Below are 24,583 nucleotides of genomic sequence, written 5' to 3' on the forward strand. Positions count from 1 at the left end.
GTGGTGGATTTCGTTTCAATTTGTTTTTTTCTCTTATTCTTATTTCCCGGGTCATAAGGTTGTCGTCATAACTACTCATATTTTGACGGGAGTTTAACACGCAATCCTTAGTTAGGTTGAACTTTTTGAGGGCACATTTGAATGCTTCATTCTTCGTCGTCAAGGAAAGTTAAGTCTTACGCAAATGTTGATGAAGGAAACTCAGTGAGAGAATCAACGCTCTGGACGTGACACCTCTATTCCAACGCCATGTTTTTCAAAACTCTAACCAGTTTTTTCGACCACTGCGCGCTCTGTATAAAAATACTGTGAAAACTGCAACTGTAAACATATTTTCGCCTCAGTCAACCAGTGAAACACGGGGAACCCATGCTCGTTCTCCTTGGTTGACTGACGTAAATAGTAACATGCAAATCTTTGAGACAGCTTTGTTTTAGGACAATATATGCGGGCTGTTTGCCCGTGCAGATCAAAGTCACGCCATACAAAACTTTTGCTCAGTCCACCGATGTACGTTTTCAGGGCACAGGGCACAGGGCACATTTTCAAACTGTAATATACTTTCTTCGGCCACGCTAAAACCGCGACACTGGTGGGTACCATGTAGTAACGCAGTTTTGACAGTGACATCATCCTTTGTCAAATTACTAGTATTTGATATCTGCATATTTATTGCATATCTCTCTGTTTAGTTCGCGCAGACTAGGTCAACCGTAGAAGTAATACAGTCTCTACGCTAGGTTCGCGTTGTCTGACTTCAGGCTACTCTTTCAAAGAATCGTTCGATGAATCAGCACTGTTGGTCGATCACGAATTGGTGAGTATATAACTTGTTGTGGCATGCATGCATTCTGTAAGTGATAACATGAGTTAAACAGTTGACATTTGCGAAAAGTTTATTATTTCGGTTTGCTGCATGGTTCTGGTTTGCTGGGAACTAATGTTCCTTCTGACATATAAATGACCATTGTTTGGCTGCTGGTAGCCGACTAGTAGATGAATTAATGCCGTGCAGTGAAAGAAAATACTGCGCCACAACACTGTTCATTGCCATGAGGAAGTTATCACCTGCTCAGTCAATTTCAGCTTCGGAGGGCTTTTGCCTTCAAGTAGAGCTGTGAGATCTCATAAAGAGTCAGTTCCTAAAATAAATCTGGAACATAAAACAGAGTTCTGATATCGTTGCTTAGCGTCCGCTTATGCGCGGGTCAGAACGAACGTTAATACTATATAACAATGGCGCTAACGTGAAGTTAATTTGTTTCATTTACAAATTTATTTTGATAGAGCAGGTTGAGGGTTGGAGTGAGATTTCAGTTCAGCTTAAATTTCGGCGACAATTTACATTCAGCAATGACTTTCCATTGTTGTTTAGGAGACGATGCTTGCATTACGTCACTGAATTTATCATGACGGAAATAACTTGAATTACAGTTTATTAAATGCCGTAAAATACAAAGGTTCAATAAATTACAGGTCTAATTTCAAGACCGCTTAGTCAAAGATATCTGCAGAAGTACTAGTGAACGAACGCCTTCCTAGTTAAGGTTTTCATCTGTTGAGCAAAATCAGGTGAATTAGTATTGGTTCAAGACAGATATTTCTTTTTCGGTCTTACCCTGCGTCCAGACGATTATTATTTCCTTTATTTCATCAAAACAAAGCCCCTTTTCCGCGTAAAACACAAGACGTTTTAGGCGTCTGAACACAGGTTCTGTACGGGTCCGCAAATGATCCCAGGACCGCAAATGATCCCGGACCGCGAATGATCCCCAAATTGAACCGCAAATGATCCCGGACCGGAAATGATCCCCATGTTGGACCGCAAATGATCCCGATCAAAAAATAAGGAATGGCATGGATTTATATCAGAGGAAGGTGAGAACATGTACAAAAATAATGAACTAAAAAACATATTTTATCATTTTGCAAAAAAACTTTCCACAATTGCGGTTTTGTTCTTCGAAGGGTACAGATCGTTTTCACTGTCACGCAATAACAGAAATAATAAATCGAAAACCAACCAATGGAAAAAGCTAAGAAGTTGTGATGTACGCTATAGAAGATAACTAAATAAGATACTTCTCCAAGTTTCAGGCCTTTGCGTTTCCCCAAACGTCAGATATTCGTCGTAAATGTTTCCCAGAAATTTACAGAGTCCAGTAAGAAAACGCCATGTTGGTGTACATCCGTGGTACACCAATATGGCGGCCGGAATATAGTGTAAACATTTGGAACTTACTTTGGCTTTCTAGGCGACTGATTATCAGTACTAAACAAACAAGCATTTACATCAGCACTTTCCCTAATGCTTTAACTTCTAAAAAGACTCAAAATCATGAGATGAGTATATATTTTTAAACAAACTCGATCGTAACCTTATATCACGCAACCTCCATAACCCTGAAATTCAAAATGCTCTGGTTTCCAAACGAAGCACGCTAATTGTAAACAGATGTAAATATACCGCCTCTTATGCCTGATGAGGATAAAAACATGTCACGTGAATACGATCTATTGATTTAGAAGTCTTAAAAAAGCACATAATTGTAAACATTCTCGAAATCCGGGTGGCAATAGTGTCAAACATCTATCAAACAGCTAATTGTCAAAACGAAGAGCAAGCCTTGGCCTTGCTTGGTCATCAAGCTGAACTTCATAACTATAGCTTGGAATTTTGGCTTCTTAGAGTACTCAAGTAGTCATTTCCGAGGAATTAAAGCCAAAATACGACCAAGGAAAAATTACAAAATAAATTTGTTCAAATTTCCAGTGCTACACAATAGGTGTTTTACAGAGTGATGAAGCGTTGTAGGCTTCTGAGTCTACTCAGGTGACAGCATCTTCTGTGATAGTTGCTTCATGGTTAGATTTTAGTTTAAAACTTTAGACGAGTAGCGTTAATGGTTGATAAAATGTCATTATAACACCGAAATATCAATGTTGAACAAAGGAGGATATGTAGAGTATGTTGCACTGATCATAATTTTACTTAGAATTGCAAAGAAATACAAGCCAAGTGGTGTTTTGATGATTGAGTGGTGATATTCATAGCATCGTAGTCAGAAGCAAAATCTAGTCGAAAGTATGAAAAAAGAGCAAGTTGTAAGCCATTATAATTATAAGATGGCTTTAATAAAAACATCGGTATTCACGTAAGCCAATTCCTTATCCACACCATCCCACCATCCATGCCATTCCCTATATTTCAGTCGGGATCATTTGCGGTCCAATATGGGGATCATTTGCGGTCCGGGATCATTTGCGGTTCAATTTGGGGATCATTTGCGGTTCGAGATCATTTGCGGTCCTGGGATCATTTGCAGACCCGTACAGATCAACCTGGTAGTGTAGTGGTATAAAAGAGAAGTTAGGAAACAGAGGTATTCGATACTGGGTGGTTACATACAAATTTTCTTTTTTCTTTAAATTTAGTAAAGAAAAATTCGTTATAGTTAAAAAGTTTTCTAAGTGTCGCGAAAATGGCATCGACCGTTTACGAAACGGACAGCGGCGACAGCATCAAGCGATGACGCCGTTCGTACTTAGGGATGTGTGTGCCAGAAAGCACTCAATCGACGGTCAAAGGAAATAAATGTCACATTCTTCCGCTAGCATTGTATTTCATTGTGAAGGTGGTTGGTGTGTTTTCTTAAGTGGTGTAATTCATCCCAACTAATCAGTAACATCGCTGACTGGCTGCATGCACAATTTTTGGACCGCTTTAATTACCACCTTGTCGCTGTTATTAGCTGTGGCCTCATCAATTCAACTGGTACTAGAAAACACAGTGAAACATCACCTCCCACATGAATCCACAAACGCATTTAGATGTATCAACCATCTCGTGTTTGCATTCACAGTAAAGTAGAAAAAAGTAGAAAAAAGGTGTGACAAAAATTGTGGACGAGGAATTCAAAACTGAAAAACACTGCCCTGCCACAAAAATATAGTCCACTTAATTGAAAAGACCTGTCTAGTGAGATTTGCAACCCGAACCTTCCTTGGTTCCTTGCCTCTTTGGCTCCCTGTCTCCTCACCTCTTCGCCTCCTTGCCTCCTCGCGTCCCCGCCATTTCAAAAGTAGTTAAAAATTTGTCTTGCAAATTATTTTGCACGATTGCTTAATCAGAGCTAATTTCCACACGCGAAAATTTTAACGGATAGATTTAAGAAGAACGTATTTAAAACCCTCTATTGCTCAGTCTTTCCTTATGCACTCGGCTGAGAGTAATAAACTCAGATGAATACTTTCGCGCGAATTGAGTCATTCGTGCGAAAGTATCCAGCATGTTTAAATTTTTTAACCTTTGTCGTGGAGGAATGTTAAGTCCTCATCGAACCTTATTGATGAATCAAATTTAATGACAATTTAGCTCTGTAACACATCGATATCGGCGCCATATTGTTCAAAACGCTAACCAGTTTTTTCTCGATCGCAGCGCACTCTATATAAATATTCTGTGAAAATTACAACAGCAAACGTCTTTTGTTTTTTCAACCAGTGAAATCGCTGGGACGCCATGCTCGTTCTCCTTCGTTGGCTGACGTAAGCAAACATTAGAGGCTATACAAATCTTTGAGACACCTTCTTTTGGAACAATAGGGAGTTTTAGCAAACCACGACGGCGACGGCGACGGCGACGAGAGCATCCCAAACGAAAGGTTTAATTAGCAGAAAAATGGTTCTGCACGTGCGTTTTAAATCTTGGTACATTTCTTTACCGTCCTCTACAAACCAACAACGTGAAATGACTAAGTTCTACGTATTTTGGAGAACGCGAACCGCAATGGCTAATTTTTGGCATCTTCTTTTCGAATTGAACGCTGTCGGTGCATGTTTAGCCTGAGCAATTCTTTAGACCGATAGGCGCCCTGAACAGATTAACACAGCTGCGACATTCGAAGGTAAAATAAAAGTACACTTTTTACAAGGCTTCGCCCCAGCCGTCGCCGTCGTCATTGCTAAAATGTACTAATGTCTACCGGGCGGCTGTTTTTTAAATATCACGGTACGGGTCGGAGTCACACCATCCAAAAATTTTGCTCAGTCCGCTGCTAAAAGCTTTCTCAAACAATGGCCAAGACAGGACATATTTAAAACCTCCTGACCCTAAAACCGCGACACTTTTGGGTATTTTTTAGTCACGCAAACTGATTGTTAAATCTCTTTAAAGCGCTCAGACCAAGTCAACCGTTAACGCCAGACATCTCCGTGCTGTGTTTGTGTTGTCTGACTGTAAGCTCGTCTCTAGAAGAATCTTCGAGTAGAGCGATAGACGATCACAAATTGGTATGTGTATAACTTGTAATAGTATCTATGCTTTCTGTAAGGGACAATATGAGTTAAACATGTGACATTTGCGATATGTTTCATATTTCGGTTTGCTTGCAAATCGCTTTTTAGTGGAGTGCGACCTTCGTCAGATCTTACAATCAGTCCTGTGGTGTACGGAAACCGCGAGTTGTCGTTCTGGATCCAAATGCATGACCATCTTCTGGCTGCTTGTAGCTAACTAGCAGATGAATTAATGCCGAGCAATAAAGAAAATACTGCGCCACAACACTGTTTCGTTGCCATGCGGAGTTGTTGGTGCCTTTGCCTTTCTACATGTCCTAAGCTACAAGCTCGTCATTTAAGAAGACTTGTGAGATTTCATAAACAGTCAGTTCCGAAAATAAGATTATGTCGGTTATGATGGCTGGTTACGAACGTTAATATAACAATGGCGCTCACTTGAGGTTCAGATTCGCTTCATTTGCAAATTTTGTTAGTCATAAATAGCTACAAATGTTTTCCATTGTAATATTCTCTCTTTCCCTCGCGACTGGATATTGATAGAGCAAACAGAGGGTTGGAATGGGATTTCAGTTAAGCTAAAAATTTCGAAGAGGATTTAGACGACGATTAAGATAAAGTTTGAACGACTAGTTTATTTTTACTAAACTTGAACTGTTAGATTATTCGGTCTCGATTTCTATGCGTGATAGTTTAACTTTACCCGGGCTGCGCCCTCGTCAACTATCACGCGATAGAAATCTAGAGCTCATAATCTCATTGTTTATTAGTATAAATCTAATATTGTTCTATCACGACTGCCGTTTTATGATTGGTTACGTCACTCACTATCTATTTCGTTCTAGATAATGAGTAGCCCAACAGTGTCCGGTTATTGACAAAATGGCGGCAGCTTCTTTGCGTCTTGGAATTGTCTTTGAAAAGGATGTATATAAAGTTTTGAACGACTAGTAGTACATTTACACTACAACAATTATATTATTCGCTCGAGATAGAAATCTCGAGCTCATAACTTAAATTTTAAGTAGAGGGTTATTAAAGAAATCTGCATTAGTGCTTGTGAACAAACGTCTTCCAAGTTAGGATTCTCTTTTGTTACTCAAAATCAGGTAAATAAGTACTGGTTGAAGATAAATATTTCTTTTTCGATCTTTGCTTTGCATAGCCTGCGTCCCTGCGTTCACACCATTACTATTTCCTTTGTTCCAATGGAAAAAAAAGTCTGACCAGTGTATAAGTTTTTCGCAATCGTAGCGAAGTTCAAGTAATATTCGAAACCGCCTCAACTGAGTCATTAGTTCAAATGCAATGTTTCTCATTTGTCCTTTGCATTTCTCAGTGGAACAAGTACTCAATATCTCAGAGCAGAAATAATGTACATTGAGAAAATTTTCGCGCTAACTTCTCTCTCTCTATAGGTGTTAAAAAAGCTGATTAGAATAGCGCATTTCACAAAGTGGGACTCCGGTACTCAACTGCCGAAAAAGGATATATTGAAAATCACAAAATTGATGAGCTGTATGAATTTTCAAATGATTAAAGCCGCGTCTAAAATCTTTAGACGAGAAACGGACAGGAGAATTGCGGAAAATTCGAACGTTGCCTTTCGCTATAATTCATACGGTACTGCATGTTAATAAATATGGACATGCCGAAATGATGTAAACAAATAGGTATAAGAGAGATGTTAGGAAACAGAGGTTCCGGGTTCAATACTGAAAATGCCATCGACCGTTTACGAAACGGACAACCGCGGCGTGCAGCGGTTCCGTCCTTGCGACGCTTCGGGCCGCCGGAGCTCCGCTAATATATTGACTTCATATCGCTTGGCACAGGTCCATAGAAGAGCTTATTCTATTCTATTTCGCTTCGCTCAGCCGAATAGAAAACATCTCTATTATAAGTAGAGGAGACAAGAAATACAACAAATAGCGAAGGAGAAAGAGGCGGTGGGACTATAAAAAATAAAACATTATCAGTATTATACTGTAATAAGTGTTCACGGGTTTTGGTTTATGGATAGATCGTATTATAAAATCCTGTAGTGTACATGTTTATGCCTGCCGTCGTAATGCCTTGACCGGCACTAAGTTTAGAGAAATGTGTTGCAATGCTCTCCAAGCTCTTTTACACCATATCAACGAAGTTTCACACCAACGGAATCATGGTGGTGTGGAAATTTTATACTGCATTACGATAATGAGAATCTCCATGACAACCCAGTGTACTTACATCATAAAAGGAGAGTGCTCGCGTCAAGAGGTAACGCCAGTCGACTAGCCACCGAGGGCCTGAATCTCCCGTCTTCTGCTGAAATTAATCGGATTGCAATTTACAGCCACCTTACGCCGAGACTACAAGAGCTGTTACACTCAGCGAAGGCGCACCAAAACACATACAACTACAAGTTCTAGACTCTCAATTCAAGTGAACTCATTTTCTAGAATCGGAACAAAATTTTGGAATGAAATGCCTATATCTTTAAGAAAGCTTGTAAAAAATGTCTTAAGAGGAAAATAAAGCAAAGACTTTTTGAAATTCTAGCTTCAGAAGACTGTTATATTGATCTTTCAGAAATCGTTCAAAAAGTAAAGCTGAATTTATTTCCCTCTTAGTATGTATTCATTAATATTCAATAATTACGTTTTAGTGTATCTGTAGTCTCTCGTCGTAACTGTTGTTAATTATTATTTGTACTACCGTTAGTTTATTAGTTGTCTCTAGTCGTTGTTGTCAATTTTAGTCTCTTTAGTTCTCTTGTTGCCTTCAGTTGTATTTAGTTGTACCTAGTTGTATATTAATAATTAGTGTAAACATGACCCGCCTAGATTAGCTCAGCTATCCGCGGGCATGTTATAATTGTAATTTTAATTTGAAAACAAAAGTAAAATGTATGTATGTACGTAAAAAAAGAGTGACAGAATGAGAGTTGAGGCAGTATCCAGCGATATCTGCAGTTTTTGTACTTTTTTGTCATTCAACACAATAGCTGCCATACTTAAATTATTTATTTCCTCTTTTTCAGTCATGATTGAAAAACGCAGCAGTTTGAAAAATGCAGCAGTTTTGGATCGCATCTTTAAGCACCTTGACATTCATAGCTTTGGGGTCATCAATTCAACTGGTGCTAGAAAATACAGAGGAACACGATTGGTTTTGGATTACTAACGAGCCACCCGGGGTATTAGGGGTAAGTCTGAAGGTCAATCTTTAGCATGATGATCACCTTTAATATAAGCCAGACCCTTTATTTTCGGTCACCTCCTACAGCAATAAATTCCCTTGCCCACCCGGGGGGGGGGGGGCACTGCCATATATGGGCTATATAGGTATGTGCCGCTGTGAAGGGTATGGTTTTCAAGCCGTTTACTCTAGGATAGGGTATGTAAATCAGAGCGTTTGGGTCTAGAATAGGGTATAATTTTTCACAAAACTGACTGGTTAGTTGAAGATTTTATCTAGAGTAAGGAAACCAGAAATTGCCACTCAAAAATATAAACAAAATCAAACCGGCAAGTTTAAATTTACACAAATCAACCTCAACAGTGTCAATAGATGGGGGGATTTGGGGAGTTTACTTTAGCATAGGTTAACAAAATTCAGCTGAACTAGCTCTGGTATGGGCTAAGGGTTCCAGGGTCACAGCGGCACATCCCCACCCAGAAATTCCCAAAGTACCCCCCCCCCGGGCTTGCCCACTGTTCCACAAGCGTTTATAATCAAACGTCCGGTGAAAGGGTACGGCAATTACAAACTACAGACACAGCATTTAGGTTTTACTGCATACACATGATAGGTATTTTACTTTCTGTTTCCATTGGCTGATTGATTATTTGTCTGTTTGTTAACTTTTACTGTTATATTTTTCAGTGGGAGAGACTGACTACTACCCCTCCAAGATATAGAGCATGTGATGTTCCCATAAAACAGTCTGATCCCCAGCCAAACTCTTGGCTGTTAAGTGATCAAATCGCAGTCAGTGAAGCTAACAGGATCGATATCATTGTCCGGTACTTTATCGCAAATTGTTCTAAATTCTCCAACAATGGAGGAAATTACTGCGTGAATGTTTTTGACTTATACGTACACCAGTCAGACCATTTTATTGTAGACCAAGGTCTCTATCCTGACCCTCTCAGTAATTCCGTGGCGTATGAAAAAGTTACAGATTTTAAACAGGCTACCGATAAAATAACTTCTGAAACAATTAGCGTGCTTGTTAAAGGAAAGCATGCTATTTTAGCATTCAATAATTACGGAGCCTGTAGTTCTCTGTTCTCTGTTAAAGTCACTTTTAACGTTTGCCCAGATGAAACACTTAGTGACAGGTTGGTGTCACTATCACGGACTGTAGCTCCAGCAAATGATTCAGAACCCATTCACGTCGAAGGAAACTGTAGCACAGATGCTGTTCAAGTATCAGGCAGTTTGTACGTTCACTGTGAAAGTAATGGCGAGTGGAACACGAGTGGACTTGAAGGAAGATGTATTTGTAAAGAAAACATGCAGAATAATGGAGGATTATGCGAAGGTAATGTTGCTGCATTTACCATACTCAGCCTGAAAATGTACATGAGATTGACTGTTGTGGTCAAACATATCATCTTTTATTTTCTTGGATGGCTTTTCTTTTTTTCTTTTAGGAATAATGAAAATTGAAGCAGCACTTTCATTGAGCTCAGTCTCTCTTTTTAAGAAGATCATGGAAAACCAGCTTGTACTATTTCGCTCTATTGCAAACGCAGTGAAAACACTGTGGAACTTGTAACTGCATGGTAGCAATCACTGAAAAGTTTCTAGGTCAGCAAGTACAATGCTGTATGATAGATTTCATTTCCCTTTCTGCTCTTCTTATCTCAGTTGGTGCATTCTTGTTTTAGCTTGTCCAAATGGAAAATACAACGACCAGAGAGGCCTCAATTGTACTGGTAAGAAATGTCTAATTTTAATTTGAAATGCCGTGGAATTCCGAAAGTAACGTCGCCAGTCTCACCCCCGAAAACGGTCCCCCGAAAGTTACGGTCCCCCGGAAAGTAAGGGGTCACCCAAAAGTAGAAGCCCCATTTGCCTGCTGAATCCGAAAATAACGGGATCCGTTAGTGCTTTTGTAATTCTACGGTACATTGTGAATAAACCCTCTTTCTATTCAACAGCTTTTATTCTAAAATACCTTACACTGTGTACATCAAAATACCCATTGTACCCTTTGGTTTCAGCATGAATCATAAAGTTCAGTAGGAACTACTTTGCCGTCTTGAGAACGCATCTAGGATTGTCCTCAATTTGTGAATTTCGGAGAACAGTTAGCTTTCTCTATGATGAATTAAAAACACCAATACATACTCTCAGCTACTCTTTCTTAATAAAGTGTATTTTAAACACCAAGGTAATTTTGGCATGCCTAAGTTGCTTACTCGTTAGCACCTTGAAATACTGGCCTCTTTTTGCTTTTAGTTTTACCAACAATCCCAAGGGGAATTGACGTTACATTTGTTAACCAAAGTGCAGTGGAGTTAAGATGGCTGCCGCCTGCAATAACCGGAGACCAGACTCGCGTATACTATGACGTCGATTGTCGTATGCCATGTGAGGATGACGACGACAAAGAGTGTTTAGATGAGGCGTGCGAAAGTGTTGTCACTTACTTACCATATAAGAAAGGTTTGAACGTGACCCGTGTAGTGGTAATGAGCCTTTCGTCATTTGTGAATTACTCTTTTAAAATCTACGCTAAAAACAGAGTGACTGAAGTGGCGAAACGAAGAGATGGAGTTGAAAGAAAGTTCACGACAATTACCGTACGAACTAATGGATCAAGTAAGTTTTTGATTTAGACTATATGTATAATATACCGTCACATTTAATTAATATCATTGCCCTATCTATACATAGATCTCACTTAGATAAGACATCTTTAGATTTTCATTAACTTGATATGCTTTGCTTTGAACAAAAAAGTTTCCCAAGTGAAGGAAGTGCTTTAAAAGATATACTAGAGGTCGGTTCAGTTACTGCAAGTGTATGCAACATTACAGCATCACGGCAAGCGTAATAATGTGACGTGAACGAGTTATAATCATGATAATATAAATTAAAACTGTTCGCCTCGACTCGCCCATATTTGAAATCGGCGTTTATGTGGGATCTGGCGTTTAATTTAGCAGTTCAATACTGTGGACTTGATTACCATAGAAACGTAATAGACGACTCTGTATATTGAGAGTACTATGTGAGATTTATTGTTCTGCTCTCGACCAGTCGAAAGAAGGTAAATTTGTTGAGTGTGCAAAAATTGCTGTGCTCAAGGTTTCAGAGATTACGCTTGGTGTTCTTAATTGGTTTATTCTACACGACATAGCTCCTGGTAAACCCGAAGTATCGGTTGAACAACCGGAAGAAACCGTTGTTGTGTCATGGACGTTACAAGCGAAGAATGGCGTCATTAAAAATTATCACGTGACATACATAAACGAGGATGATTCTTCAGATATCAAGTCAAGAACTACACAGGAAATTGAATTGCAGTTTGACAATCTAATGGCGGGAAAAACTTATGAATTCCAGGTAGGTACAATTTGAATTCGTAGGTTGGGTAAGCAGTTTACCGCGTCAGCAATTAAGTGTTATTTTGGAATTTTATGCTAAGAAAGCGAGCAGACAAATAAACAAACAAACAAACAAACAAACAAAAGACAAAAAATAAAATCCCTAAAAGTTCTAAATAAGGCGCTTTGGTCTTTTTTCCTCAGGTATTTGCAATGAACAACATCGGTAAAGGACCTGCTGGAGCGAAGACTTTTACACTAAGAGCTGGTTCGTTTGTTAAATTGTTAAGTTAAGATTAACATAATATGTTCCTGCTCTTTCAAGTAAATGATTTTACGTTTATCATTTCCCTTCTAGTCTTGTGAAAACTAGCAGAGAAATGAATCACCTGAAGTAGAAACTTTTACAAAAGCTGTGGGTATTTCACTTCACCGTAAACAGGAACAAGAAAAGAAAGCTTTTTCAAAGCTTAAGGTCGCCATAGACTATGATTTCAGCTCGAGTTATAAGCTGACTGATTGATATATCTTTCATTTCACGACTGATTGACACTGAGTAAATGTCTGTAATTTCTGGCTGCTACCGCAGATGGATCGAAGACGTTAAAGTTAATTGCATTCGGTACCGGAGGTGGAGCACTGGCTTTACTAATTCTTTCTTTACCATTGATTTTTCTTGCCATTTTTTTCTGTTGCTTATATTTCAAGGTTACCATTAGCACCAAATTATTACCTATGCATATACCTGTCTCTTTTGAAATTTGAACTGCCACAACAGCTCCAGAAACTGAAGGTAATTGACATGGCTTTGAGTGACAGGAATACACGATAAAAAATGTAGCAGGTAATGTTTGATATGATCATTAATGATTCACGAAAAAAATGGCAAAATAAGTCGGTGCATTAAAGAAAAGGCTTGTGGTATATCTCTTCCTTACAGCAGACTCCAAGATTGCAATGTACCTAAACATTATTTACGGATTTGTCGGACTTGTTGGGTTATTGATAGTTTTGATTGTTTCTTTCGCCTGCCACAAAATCTTGAAAAGGTAAGTTAGTAGTAACTATAACTAAAGGTTTTTTTAACACATAAGCATGTAAAAATCAATTAATATTATGGAATCGAAAGACATCTGGGATTTTATCGCTGATTGTAACATGCTTATGTACTAGTGGAGATAAGGCATTCTTTAGTAAAGCAGTTTTCAACCGAGTGTCGTAAAACCAAACCAAAGTAATCACTCTAGCCAATCACAAAGGACTCAGAATTCGAACAGGTAGTTAACCAATAAAAAACTCGAAGCAAGACGCGGGAAAACGCGTGCGAACGAGTGACGATTGGTTTTTGTTTTACCTGTGATTGGATGAAAATTAGTTGCACTAGAGTTTAGGTCGATCTTCTGGAAAGTGTAAAAGCAATTATACTTTTCGACACTCAAACAGAAACCGCTCTAATAACTGTTTTGTCACCTTCAGTGTGACGTTTTACCTAGATGATGCTGACATTAGTCGTTGTCAATATATTGGATAGCAGGCTTTCACAAGGGAGAATCATTTTGAGCTACTTCCCTCGTCAGTCACTTGTAATTAAAATAAAATATTGGATACTGAGTGTATGTAACTTTCGTTGCTTACTTGAATAAAACAGGAGACGCCGTCAAGAGAAAGTAAAACAAAACAAATTGTCAGTAACAGCTCAATCAGGAGTCAGAGTGTACGATGGTAAGCCTCGATCTTAGCGGATGCGCTGTTGAACGTAATATAAGGAGTAATAATTAGTTTACTTCGTTATCAGCATTTTCCATGTGTGACATCATTAGATCAATTTACTGAAAATGTGCTGGATAATATTCACATATAAACATTTCCTTCTCCGTTTCCGGAGTGTTACAGAAATACTAAATTAAGATTTCAGCGATGATAAATTGGCTGGTTTTCACTAACTTCGGAGAGTACGACGTTGTGAAAATCGAAAATCGGAGTGGTAAGTGGAGTCAAAAGCTCGACCAAGAGGTTATCAAGGTAAGGGACTGAATCCCCCAAATAGGTCCTCTACCCAAGGTAATCCCTCTTAAGTTAGTTTTAGACATGGTACCCAGTTCTTCCGAGGACGTAACTCGCGCGATGCGTGATCATGAACGGCCCAAGTGACTTTCTCGAAACTGGCGGGAAATTTGGTGAAAAGTCATTTTATGTGTTTTGATTTCCAAAAGACGTTTCTATAGCAGAGATGTTTTCTACAATCCCAACAGTCTTTTTGTTCTGAGGGGCTTTCGTTTGCTTTGTGCTCGTTTGGCTGTCCATTATTTTCCCATTTATTCGGTTTTAGGGAGTTTAAAAAGCAAACCACAACCGCAACTGCAAGGCAACGAGTGCAATGGCTGTGTAAGCTTGCGTTATAAGTCTTTGTTCATTTCTTTGCCGTTCAACTTGAAATGGTCAAATTCAGCATATTCGAGAAAACGTGAACTACGACGGCCAATTTTTAAAATATCTTTTTCGAATTTTGCCGCTGTCTTATATATTCTGTTTGGGATATTTCTGACAAACTGAATGAATCTTAATTCTCGCGAGATTCGTTGGTTGAATATAAAGTCGTTTTTTAATCGACGCTGTCTTAGGCGTTGTTGCCGTTGTTGCCATTGTTGCTTAAACTGCATTTTGCTGCTTAGGCGGCGGGCGTCTGTGTGCATTTTCGACCGATCTGTTTGTTCGGTTGCGTTGTGTTTGGACGTTTGTTTAATTTGCTTTGTACTCTTTTGCATTTGATTTGTAGTTTTTACTTTTTATTTGTAGCCTAATTGTCTTATATAGCGTATTTAATTCTTAGGATTTTAACATTTAAGATTTAAAATTTTGGGTTTTTAAAGGATTAGGATTTTAATTTTAGGATTTTAAACTCAGGATTTTAATTTTAAAGTATTGTAAAGCGCCATGGACAATTAGTGGAAAATGGCGCTATATAAATGTATATTTATTTTTATTTTTATTTACTTATTTTGTCTACTCATTTCTCTGCCGTTTGTTCAGTTGTTTTTGTTTGTGCAGGGGACCGTCTGTCTCTTATTTAAACTCAAATTAAAGTTTCGAAATGTGTTAAAACATATAGCGAGAGGCGACGCTCCTTTGCTTGTAATTAAAATGGTCAAAGAAGACGCCCCCACAGCGTTGGAGGTTTTCCTTCGCTTTGAGACGGAACGAAAACAAAGGAAGCGAAACATAAACAAATCCTCCACGAAAACATCCACGCAACGCGCGAGTAAATTCCGCGGAAGAACTGGGTACCATGTCTAAAAATAACTTAAGAGGGATTACCTTAGTTATAAGACCTATATGGGGGATTCACTCTCTTACCTTGATAATCTCTTGGCTCGACAGAATCGGAGTTGGAAGAATCAGAACGTTTTCATTCCTTCCGATTCCATTTATACTCCGTCGTTTATGATTCAGTGAAAACTAGAGTGTGGGAGTCGGAAGCAGAAGCGTAAGAACAAACCAGTCACAAGACCTGGTATTCAGCATTGTGATTGGCTTATTCTTCCTCTTCTGCCTCCGACTCCGACAATGTAGTTTTCACTAGGTCATAAGCGACAAAGTCATAAGCAGAATTGGTGTTCTGCTTCCGACTCCGTCAGTTTGATTTTCACTAGACTGTATTGCTCTTCGTTTCTGATTACGACTGCAAATTCGACTCCGTCGCTGGCGAAAACCAGCCTTTAACGGTGAACTGATATCCTCGATTTGGTCGTTAGACCTGGTTGGTGTTGGCGTTTGTTGACGTCCAGTATGGGAAGAAAAACCCGCTGATGACGTTTATGACAGTTTACAAATCATTTACTTCCAAAAGGAAAAAGGCTTATTCTTGCTGATATTTCAAAAGGCGTCAATGTTTTCTTTAGATATTACGATGTTGTCAATGGCTGCATACCAAAATATCGATGACATCTGTGATGGTTTTAATCTCGACCGTGACCAAATAACGTTAGTGAGACTCCTTGGGACCGGGAACTTTGGCCAGGTGTCCAAGGCAATCTACGGAGCTTCGCATTCGGAAGTTGCGGTAAAAAGCCTGAAAGGTAGCTGTACATTCTGCTTTTTTCAGTTGATGAGTCTTAATTTGATAATTATGAATAAGTCTAATTTTTTATTTCAAATTTCAGCTATTAACGGCATCCCCCGCAGTATACTCAGTGCTCCAGCCAATACGTATTGTTTGCGTTGATGGCATTGAAGTGTACTTAGAATAGTTTTAGAGTAGCCGTAGGATAATTTTTGCTTTTTTTCGGGATTATACTAAAGAAGTTAGTTGACAGATCAGTGGAAACAGGATTTGTTCTCCCTTGATCCAAATTTGCCGTTTACTCAAGCAGCAACCAACCCTCGTACTCATAAGAACTTTTTACACGTGATCTAGACAATGCTTCACCGAAGGACTTACAAGACATACTCAGTGAGCTAGACGTCATGAAATCTTTGCAGCCTCATCCTCAAGTTGTTCGCCTGATTGGTTGCTGCATTGAGAAAGGTACATTCATGCTAATCTCAGTTTGCTGTATGTTTTGTTTTTAATGTAAGCATTTCTTTGTTATTTCCCTTTCTAAAGGGAGGGTGCTACTACGTTTAGAGAAATATTGTTTGAATTACTGAAAGATGAATAAGTTGTGTTGGAAGGCTCATGGCCAATAGTATTTTACAAGAAATCCCTGAATGATGTGATTTTGATGTAACATTACGAGTATACTAGGCCTAACTAGAAAGTGATGTTTGTTTTATTACGTCGCCCACATGAATTCGTAATATCACCACCGCTCTTTCATTAGATTATAAAAAAAAGGTAAAGTCTCCATGCGAGCCAAGTGGCCCATCAGGCCGGAGCTTATCCCGGTTTCTGTAGCATGAAGCGACTAGGAGTATTTCCACTCCCCCCTGGATGGGATGCTAGTCCATCGCAGGGTTACCCCTAGCATTAAGTTCGTCGGTACCCATTTATACACCTGGGTGGAGAGAGGCACTGTGAGAGTAAAGTGTCTTGCCCAAGAACACAACACAATGTCCCCGGCCAGGGCTCGAACCCGGACCGCTCGATCCGGAGACGAGCGCACTAACCATGAGACCACCTCGCCTCCCATTTATTAGATTATGATCATCATAAGTTGTAGGATCATGTTTCACATTCTTATGTCATCGCCATGAGATTTCATCGCTGAATGAATTAGCAAACTTTAACTTCCAGGTGAGTGTCGTTTTAGTTTTGCATTGTTTTACAATTCCAGAGCCGATGTTGATTGTTTTGGAGTATTTACCATACGGTGATTTACTGGGATACCTGCGCAAGAGCAGAGGGCATGAGGACACATACAACACCGGGGAAAAAAGACCAAATTCAAGACTCAGTGAAAAAGATCTACTATCTTTTGCTTGGATGATAGCTGATGGTATGAGCTATCTTGCAACAATGAAGGTAAACCCCTGATCAAGTAGTATTATATGAACGATGAATTAGTCATTACGATTAACACAGTTTCCTTCCAATGATGATGTAGCGGCAGCCACATTGCGGCCCCAAAACAGTGAAACGGCGGCCATGTTGGTGTACCAAACCAATCCTGTGAGAGTCCAACTCTTTTTCTTATGTAATCATTTTCTTTGGTTCCAATAAATTTGCATGGTCGTTGGCCATGCTAGTGAGAACGCTCTACAGAAGGAAACTTGAAATAATACAGTAAGCACCAGGATTCTAGCTAGAAAAGCAAACAACTGAAAACGAAGCAACACTAGTAGAAAACATAGTTCACGGTATTGGAGAGATTTAGACAGAGAGGACTTCCGACATTTGATATTGTCAAGTACATTTTTTAAGTCAATAATTCTGCAACATACTGGGAAACTCATATTATTAGCAGATTATGACTCAAAATTAGGATCACGTACACTTCGTTAATTTCAATATATTAATATCTTAAAATACTAGGATCAGTGTTGGAGTTAACAAGGCACGTGCATGATATTCAGGAGAAATGAGAAGCTGATCTTGAAATGGATTAATGTTGCTATGTGTTTCAGGTTGTTCATCGTGACTTGGCCGCCCGCAATGTATTAGTAGGTGAGAACAAAGTCTGCAAAATTTCCGACTTTGGATTGGCACGTGGTTTGAAGGAAGATGTTTACACGAGAAGAACTCAGGTGATTGCAAATATAAACTCAAAACTAAGGTCAGATGCAGCTAAATAATTTAATGAATGAATCAATATATGAATTGATCGACTTTACGATCAATTGATCAATTCCTTATAGTTCAGTTATTATTTCATTCCTTCCCTCAGGTTCCGTTGTTCGTTAGTTCGTTCTGTTGATTGTCGGTACCTCGTCATTTATTTATTTTGTTTGTTCTTTTGTTTTTTGTTTTTTGTTTTTTTTTGTAAGGCGCGTCTCCCAGTTAAGTGGATGCCCCCAGAGTCACTTTTCTATGGTGAATCTACAACCATGAGTGACGTGTAAGTTCAAGCCTTGATTTAATAAAGCCGTCACATTTTACCAGCCCTCACGCTTCATTTATTATCTAATAACCAGTTAAACAACCTTACAAATTTCATCATGTGGAGGTTGTGTTGACCGCACTTCATGAAAAAGAGCATAACCTTTGTAATGCGTCTACACCGAAAGGTTGAAGATGTTTTCGTCACTGTCTGCGTTATAAGAATGTTATAAGAACTGTTATAGAATGGCATACATAATTCCACCAACGTGTAATACTCTTTGTTTGTGGAAAATACATCCATAAAAATAAAGCATACTGTTAGCTACGTATGTAATGTAACGAACTCTAAAAAGAGCAGCGGTAATATCGATCAATGATGATGCAGAACACCGCATTGTGTTGAAAAGTGGGAAGACTTAAACTGAAATCACAAAATTTTTGCTTTACAGATGGTCCTACGGTATAGTAATGTGGGAGGTGTTTACTGTTGGTAAGTAAAATATTTGTCAGAAGGCCAACAGCTTCGCTTCGCCGTTCACATCCTACCGTTTATGTAGTTTAAGTTGTCAGGGGATGCTTAAAAAAAACATAGCTTGATATATAGTATATTATTTTTGCTCCTATACTTCAGTCTACTTTTAACAGGAAAAGAATAATCTTGTATAGCAAACTGATTCTTGACAAAGTAGATGAATAACTAAAAAGGATATCTGAATTGTCTCGAATGATAATGCATCGCAACAAGCTAAGACAAAGTGAAAACACAACTAGACTGCTGTGATGAATGTTTGGTTACAGGTAAAATACCCTCAAGTGTAATTCGTGCATGATATCTCTGAACCACATTTACCGTTTTGATAGGAAAAGTGTTTCCCGCCAGAAGCGTCTAAGTAGGCAACATAAGGAAACTGTAAGGCTAAGAGAGCACAGTTGCCATCGAACGCTGACAGACGACCACCATTTTGCGTTAGATCCATGTATACTAGTTAATTTGTTTACTCATCGATTCAAGCGAAACCAATTCATTTTGTTTTCCTTAAGTCTCAGACATTGATATTCTTGGGAAACAAAGTTAACTGCTTCCCTTGGGATGAGTCATTAAAGTGTGAAATGTTATCAAGTATGTGTTGATGTTTTAAGGTGAATCACCATATCCTGGTGTACCTTCTCGAAAAATAACTGGCTTGTTGCAGACAGGATACCGAATGCCTAGACCAAGACACATCTCTGCTGAACTGTGAGTGGCTTCCATTGCATCTGACTGACTGAACTATAATTATGGGAAAACCAGGAAAAATGAAATTAAAATTGCAAACCAGCGTGTTCGAGTGTTACCATGCACCTTCTACTTCATCTCCGTCCACAGTGTTTTATGCCCAAATGCGGTTGGCTCTCAAACCATTAGTCTGAGATTTCCAAATCCATCTAAAATTGTTTCAGTAGACTTTCCGAAATAAACCCAGAAATAGGCCGCAAATCCTTCTTAAGAGAACGAGAGAGAGGCAATGCAGTCGTAACAATACACTTTATTTTTTCTTCCAGCTTCAGAGCGGTCCGGGTTCCAAAATCCTTGAATCTGATTGGCTAATCGCGCGCGCTCCAGCGTTCCAGATTACCCTATGCAGACCCCGGTTACGGACCGCTCCGAAATTTCCCAAGTTTGGCAACGTTTCGAGCTTTTTGTTACACCATAAAACAGCGTATAATGTAAACATTCTACAAGGAGTCAAAGAAAGCAGTAAATGTAGCCATTTTCGATTTTTCAAGCCGTGCGTTTCTTTTTCATTGGCATCTATTTTTATTACATAAGCGACATTTTCGGCCAAAAACTAACCTTTTTAAACGTACTATTTCCCCACACTGTGTCACTTTTATTTAAAATCAGCCCTACAATCTCTGCAAACACTACCGGCTTTTTGTGCCCAAAATGTCAAACGCAGGCGTACGCCAGATTTGAACTCAACGATTTCAATTAGAATTAAATTGAACACAAAAGTTGCTTTCAAAGCAATACCGTAGAGAGAAAATAAACACGTTATTTGCCAGCCTTGTTCGGTCCGTATTGGTAAAAACCATGCCCTTGGGTGCAGTTTTTTCCCAATACTGACCTCCCGGCCGGCAAATAACGTGTATACATAACTGCTTTACAGGTACTCCATCATGACCGAGTGTTGGGAAGAAAAACCTCAAAAGAGACCAACGTTCCGATGGCTTTGCTCTGCGGTCAGAAGACTTCTGGATGACCACAATGTTTGTAAAGTGCTTTAATATATGTCAGTATAGCACACACAGCAGAAATGGACACTCACTGTTTAAGCTGTTGTCTTATTGAGCAATTTGTGTGGCTTTTATCCACAGTGTCTATAAACCTTTCCATTCGGGGAGTAAGAGAGGAGGGGATAAATATGAAGCATATCTACCAAGACAAAGTCGAGCTAGATATTCGCGGCCAATTTTCACTGGGCCTGAGGTGACATGTTGCTACCAAATCACTAACAACGTAATTTAGTCTTAACGCGGCCTGTCAAAAACAACGATTGCGTGCCCATTTGCACATCAATGTTGGGTGGTAAACAAATAAGAAGCTTCGGCCTGAATCAGGAACAAAAATTCGACCACTCTATCCGAAACAGTTTGAAATAACTGACGGATCTCGGCCCAAAATGAAGTATTGGTAGTCAGAGAAGAACGATACAATTGTATCATTACTGGTGTTGACTCCCTAAACCGTTACACTGATCAGCATGAAGGTCCAAGGTCTAATCTCTTTATCTATCTATTCTTTGATTTGCAGACATATGTGAATTTGGAAGTTTATGATGACAAGGACTATGTTAATTTTGACGTGGTGACGTAGAGCGATTGACGGAGGATCGTGGATATATGGAAAAGACACGTCATTTGACCGCAGAAATATAGTCTTGACAAGTTTCATTTTATTCAAAAAGTTTAATAACACCCATCAAATCGATTGCTAAGGAAACCCCATTAGCAATTGTTAAGTAACGTGTATAGCTTTTCGACTACAGACTGTTTGCAAGTTTTAAAATTCTCATCCGATCTGGCATGATAAACATTTGCTACTTCCTGGACAGATGGCTCGATATATTGCATAATGCCTAAACGGCACCCTTTGTGAGTGTGGATAACGCTATCCAACGGGTAAATCACTGGAGAAAGGTTGACGACACAAACTTTGCTATCCCAACACTAAATACATAGTGATTTGTCCAGTGGAGAGCATTATCCAAACTTTGACCAACTAGCTATCTTAAGTGCTGTAAAAGTTAGAAAATCCCGGAGACTCGTGGCTAATTTATCTGTTTATGATATAAAAAAGAATGCTATACTTAATACATAACAAAATGTCGAATAGACGACGTCTTTCGCGCGAGTGTCACACGAAGTACGTTAGGCAGATCATGTAATAATAGTGGCTCTCGCCCGCCGGAGCCCCATATACCTTAGAAAATTTGGTGACCCATCGAGCCGAGAAGTTTTGGTTGTCACATGCTTGTTGGTACAACGTCTGTACGTGCGCCACTTGCTCTGCGCTTCCGCGAGTTTTTGAAGGTCCTTTATATTACCTCTTTTGGCCTAAAAAGGGAAAAAAAGAAACTCCAAACAGTGTTTAAGAGGTACCGATGAGGAACATCAGGGGTTAGAGAGACATAAAAACTTTGCCTAGTGAAGATTAACTCGAGAATGTTCGCTTGTTTTGTATGTTTACTAAAATTACAAAACGGTAACTGTGGGAAATTGGTTTATTCGTTGATCTATCGAAAGATTGGCTCATTACAGTCTTCACAACGTTGGCGTTTGTTGAAAGTTTCTTCCCCGGGCGATTCAGGCAGACTGAGGCGAATTGCCGGGTGAGCGACGTTTTGTTGTAGAAACTGCCGTCGTGTTTTCTAAAACTGGTCACGTTTGCTTACGACTCTCACCAGCTGCGTGAAAAGGACTTATCTACTTATTAATCCCTTCTAAATGCATTTCTTTGCATATTTTTTATGGAGAGTTCCTCATTTTGTTTCTTCAATTCCTTCGGTATGGTGAAATGATTATTGGTGAATTTCTGGTAATTTGATAATCATATAGGACAGATAAAGCTATGACTGCAATGCTGTCAGCAAAAATTAATATTCAAATTGCGCTTTAGCGTGAATAGTTAACTTGAACACCGCGCGTCTATGGAATTTTGCATGTTTCCGGCTTCTAAATTCATTTCTTGGCTTTATCTTGAATAATAATCAATATTAGTATACACCACACAAGTGAATGGTGTTTTTCGGGCGCTCTGATTGGTTAACTCGGAGGTGATTAGCAAGTACTATTCACCTCCGAGCAGCCGGCGCGAGAGATTTTAAAACTTCCGACCGCTTGTCACACATAAAATAACGTTTTGGTCCGCTAATTATTCAGCTTGTGTGGTATATACTAAAACAATTACTCACCTCAGTGTCGGTGAAAGTGATGGATATTTACCTCCACTTCGGTGAATAATTGTTAATTAAACGAATTTTCTTTAAAATTCTTTTATTGGGTGATTTTTTGTTGAGAAATTAATGCTTTTTAAAGGAGGAGGTCAGTCCAAAAAACGTATGTTTTTTTGTCAACACTAATAAAAATCTTGCACCAACTTTAGCAACTCACCGAAGTTTCAGCCTCTAAAGTGCAGGTTTTTCTTATGACATTCGTCTCCAAAGAAGCCCAAAATTCGAACATCGTTGCCGCCATTTTGAACAGTACTCAGCAGCCAGGCCGCGTTTTCGTGACGTCAATCCGTCCAAGAGATTTTGTCTAAATGGCTTCGAATGAGCCTTTTAACTACCACTCTGGGTTATGGCTGTTCTTGAGCCATATCATTTTGAGCCAAACATGCTCCAAACTCCGAAATGGTAGCATTTACAGATAGCGAAGTGCATAATCGCTAGCTGAAGAAATAGATTTTGCTGACCTTGTGAAGGATGCCTAGTCAGTTGCAGGTTTTTCTCCATCCCTCCAATTTCGAGTCGGACGGAATGAGGTTACATAACCACGGCCTGGCTGCCAGGCAGCTTAAAAATGGAGGCCTCCGAAGTCGCTTCTTTCGAGACGAAATTCTTCAGGATAGCAGGCACTTCAGAGGCTGAAACGTAGGTCAATGGAAAAGCTGAATGTTTACTTGCTATAGGAGAAGACAAAAGAAGTAAGCTTTTTGGAGTGACCTTCTCCTTTAAAAAAGCACACAACAGTTGCTAAAAGAGACTTGCATGGAGTGATTTGCGTATTTTTTTAATGTAGATTTCCTTGTTTTGTTTGTTCAATTCATTTGGTTTGGTTAAATGCTTTTTGATGAAATAAGGTTATTGTGCTGAACATTAAAATGACTAGTGTTTTATGGCAGCTCCGCACTTTTTAGGGTTGGCCAAATCTATATATTATGCTCACTCATGCTGTATACATGTATATGGTTTTTATCAATCATAAAAACATTGTAGGAGGCGGGTAGGATAATGTGTTCAAAAGATTTCTAGAAAAGAAGACAGAGGTATTTTTGATATTTTTAGAACTAGCATTCTATTTTTGGCTTCGAACGAAATCTTTATATTGATTCTATGAAAATTACTACTGAAAATTTTAGATCTAGTAAAAGGTGGCAACTTTGTTATAGCTCACGTGTCGTTTGTTTCCAACTCTCTTGTTACTTTCACCCTCAGTGAATAATAAAAATACCCTGATTGTCCTCACTGATCAGTTCCTGACACAATGTTTAATCACATTCCGCTTAGTCGGTGTCCTTTCTTCCCCACAAATCTCTTGTTAACCATGTTTCCATGGTTACATGACATTTTCTACGAAATTGGAGGCTTAAACCCTTAATAAAAGGTTTGCCCTCAGTTAATGAGCCTCGGAACGAAGTCAAACATTTACTACACACGCAAACAGGCAAATTGTGAAGTTTAAAACCCAGTAATGAAGAACTGTGTTTTCCTCCACCTCCGTCAACGATAAAAGCTTAAACGGGTTCAAAGTGTCTGCTATATGCCAGGTGTCAGTGGTGAATTTCGTTTCAATTTGTTTGTATTTTTTCCCAGGTCATAAGGTTGTCGTCATAATTACTCATATTTTGACGGGCGTTTAGCACGCAATCCTTAGTTAGGTTGAACATTTTGACGGCACATTTGAATGTTTTAGTCTTACACAAATGTTGATGAAGGAAACTCAGTGAGAGAATCAACGCTCTGGACGTGACACCTCTATTCCAACGCCATGTTTTTCA

General features: G+C 39.1%; 1 protein-coding gene across 4 annotated transcripts; it reads left to right on the forward strand.

The window, feature by feature from the left end:
- The first annotated feature begins 28 nt into the window (after nucleotides 1–28).
- Nucleotides 29–23,973, forward strand: LOC149116264 (ephrin type-B receptor 1-like). Of its 4 annotated transcripts, XM_089283590.1 has the most exons (20): nucleotides 29–592; nucleotides 693–817; nucleotides 5,177–5,292; nucleotides 8,324–8,488; nucleotides 9,169–9,829; nucleotides 10,179–10,226; nucleotides 10,753–11,115; nucleotides 11,657–11,862; nucleotides 12,048–12,111; nucleotides 12,784–12,892; nucleotides 13,492–13,565; nucleotides 15,743–15,919; nucleotides 16,258–16,368; nucleotides 17,117–17,304; nucleotides 17,907–18,026; nucleotides 18,267–18,337; nucleotides 18,771–18,811; nucleotides 19,462–19,558; nucleotides 20,472–20,571; nucleotides 21,116–23,973. In XM_089283590.1, exons 4-20 carry the CDS (start codon nucleotides 8,354–8,356, stop codon nucleotides 21,176–21,178), a joined length of 2,628 nt encoding a protein of 875 aa, XP_089139716.1. In that variant the 5' UTR covers nucleotides 29–592; nucleotides 693–817; nucleotides 5,177–5,292; nucleotides 8,324–8,353; the 3' UTR covers nucleotides 21,179–23,973. The 4 variants fall into 4 exon arrangements, with proteins under 4 accessions (XP_089139716.1, XP_089139714.1, XP_089139718.1 ...); XM_089283588.1 differs by lacking the exon at nucleotides 29–592 and having other exon boundaries at nucleotides 610–817; XM_089283592.1 differs by lacking the exon at nucleotides 29–592 and having other exon boundaries at nucleotides 610–817; nucleotides 12,787–12,892.
- Nucleotides 23,974–24,583: the final 610 nt, after the last annotated feature.

The sequence above is a fragment of the Orbicella faveolata genome, unplaced genomic scaffold (assembly GCF_042242905.1).
Source record: "Orbicella faveolata isolate gen_17 unplaced genomic scaffold, um_ofav_v1 contig_12, whole genome shotgun sequence".
NCBI classification, from domain to species: Eukaryota; Metazoa; Cnidaria; class Anthozoa; order Scleractinia; family Merulinidae; genus Orbicella; species Orbicella faveolata.

Coding starts and splice junctions, on each gene's coding strand:
- LOC149116264 (XM_089283590.1), top strand. CDS start 8,354: ATGCAGCAGTTTTGGATCGCATCTTTAAGCACCTTGACATTCATAGCT. Junction 12,893..13,491: donor TGCCACAAAATCTTGAAAAG/GTAAGTTAGTAG, acceptor TGAATAAAACAG/GAGACGCCGTCAAGAGAAAG. Junction 18,812..19,461: donor GTGGGAGGTGTTTACTGTTG/GTAAGTAAAATA, acceptor TGATGTTTTAAG/GTGAATCACCATATCCTGGT.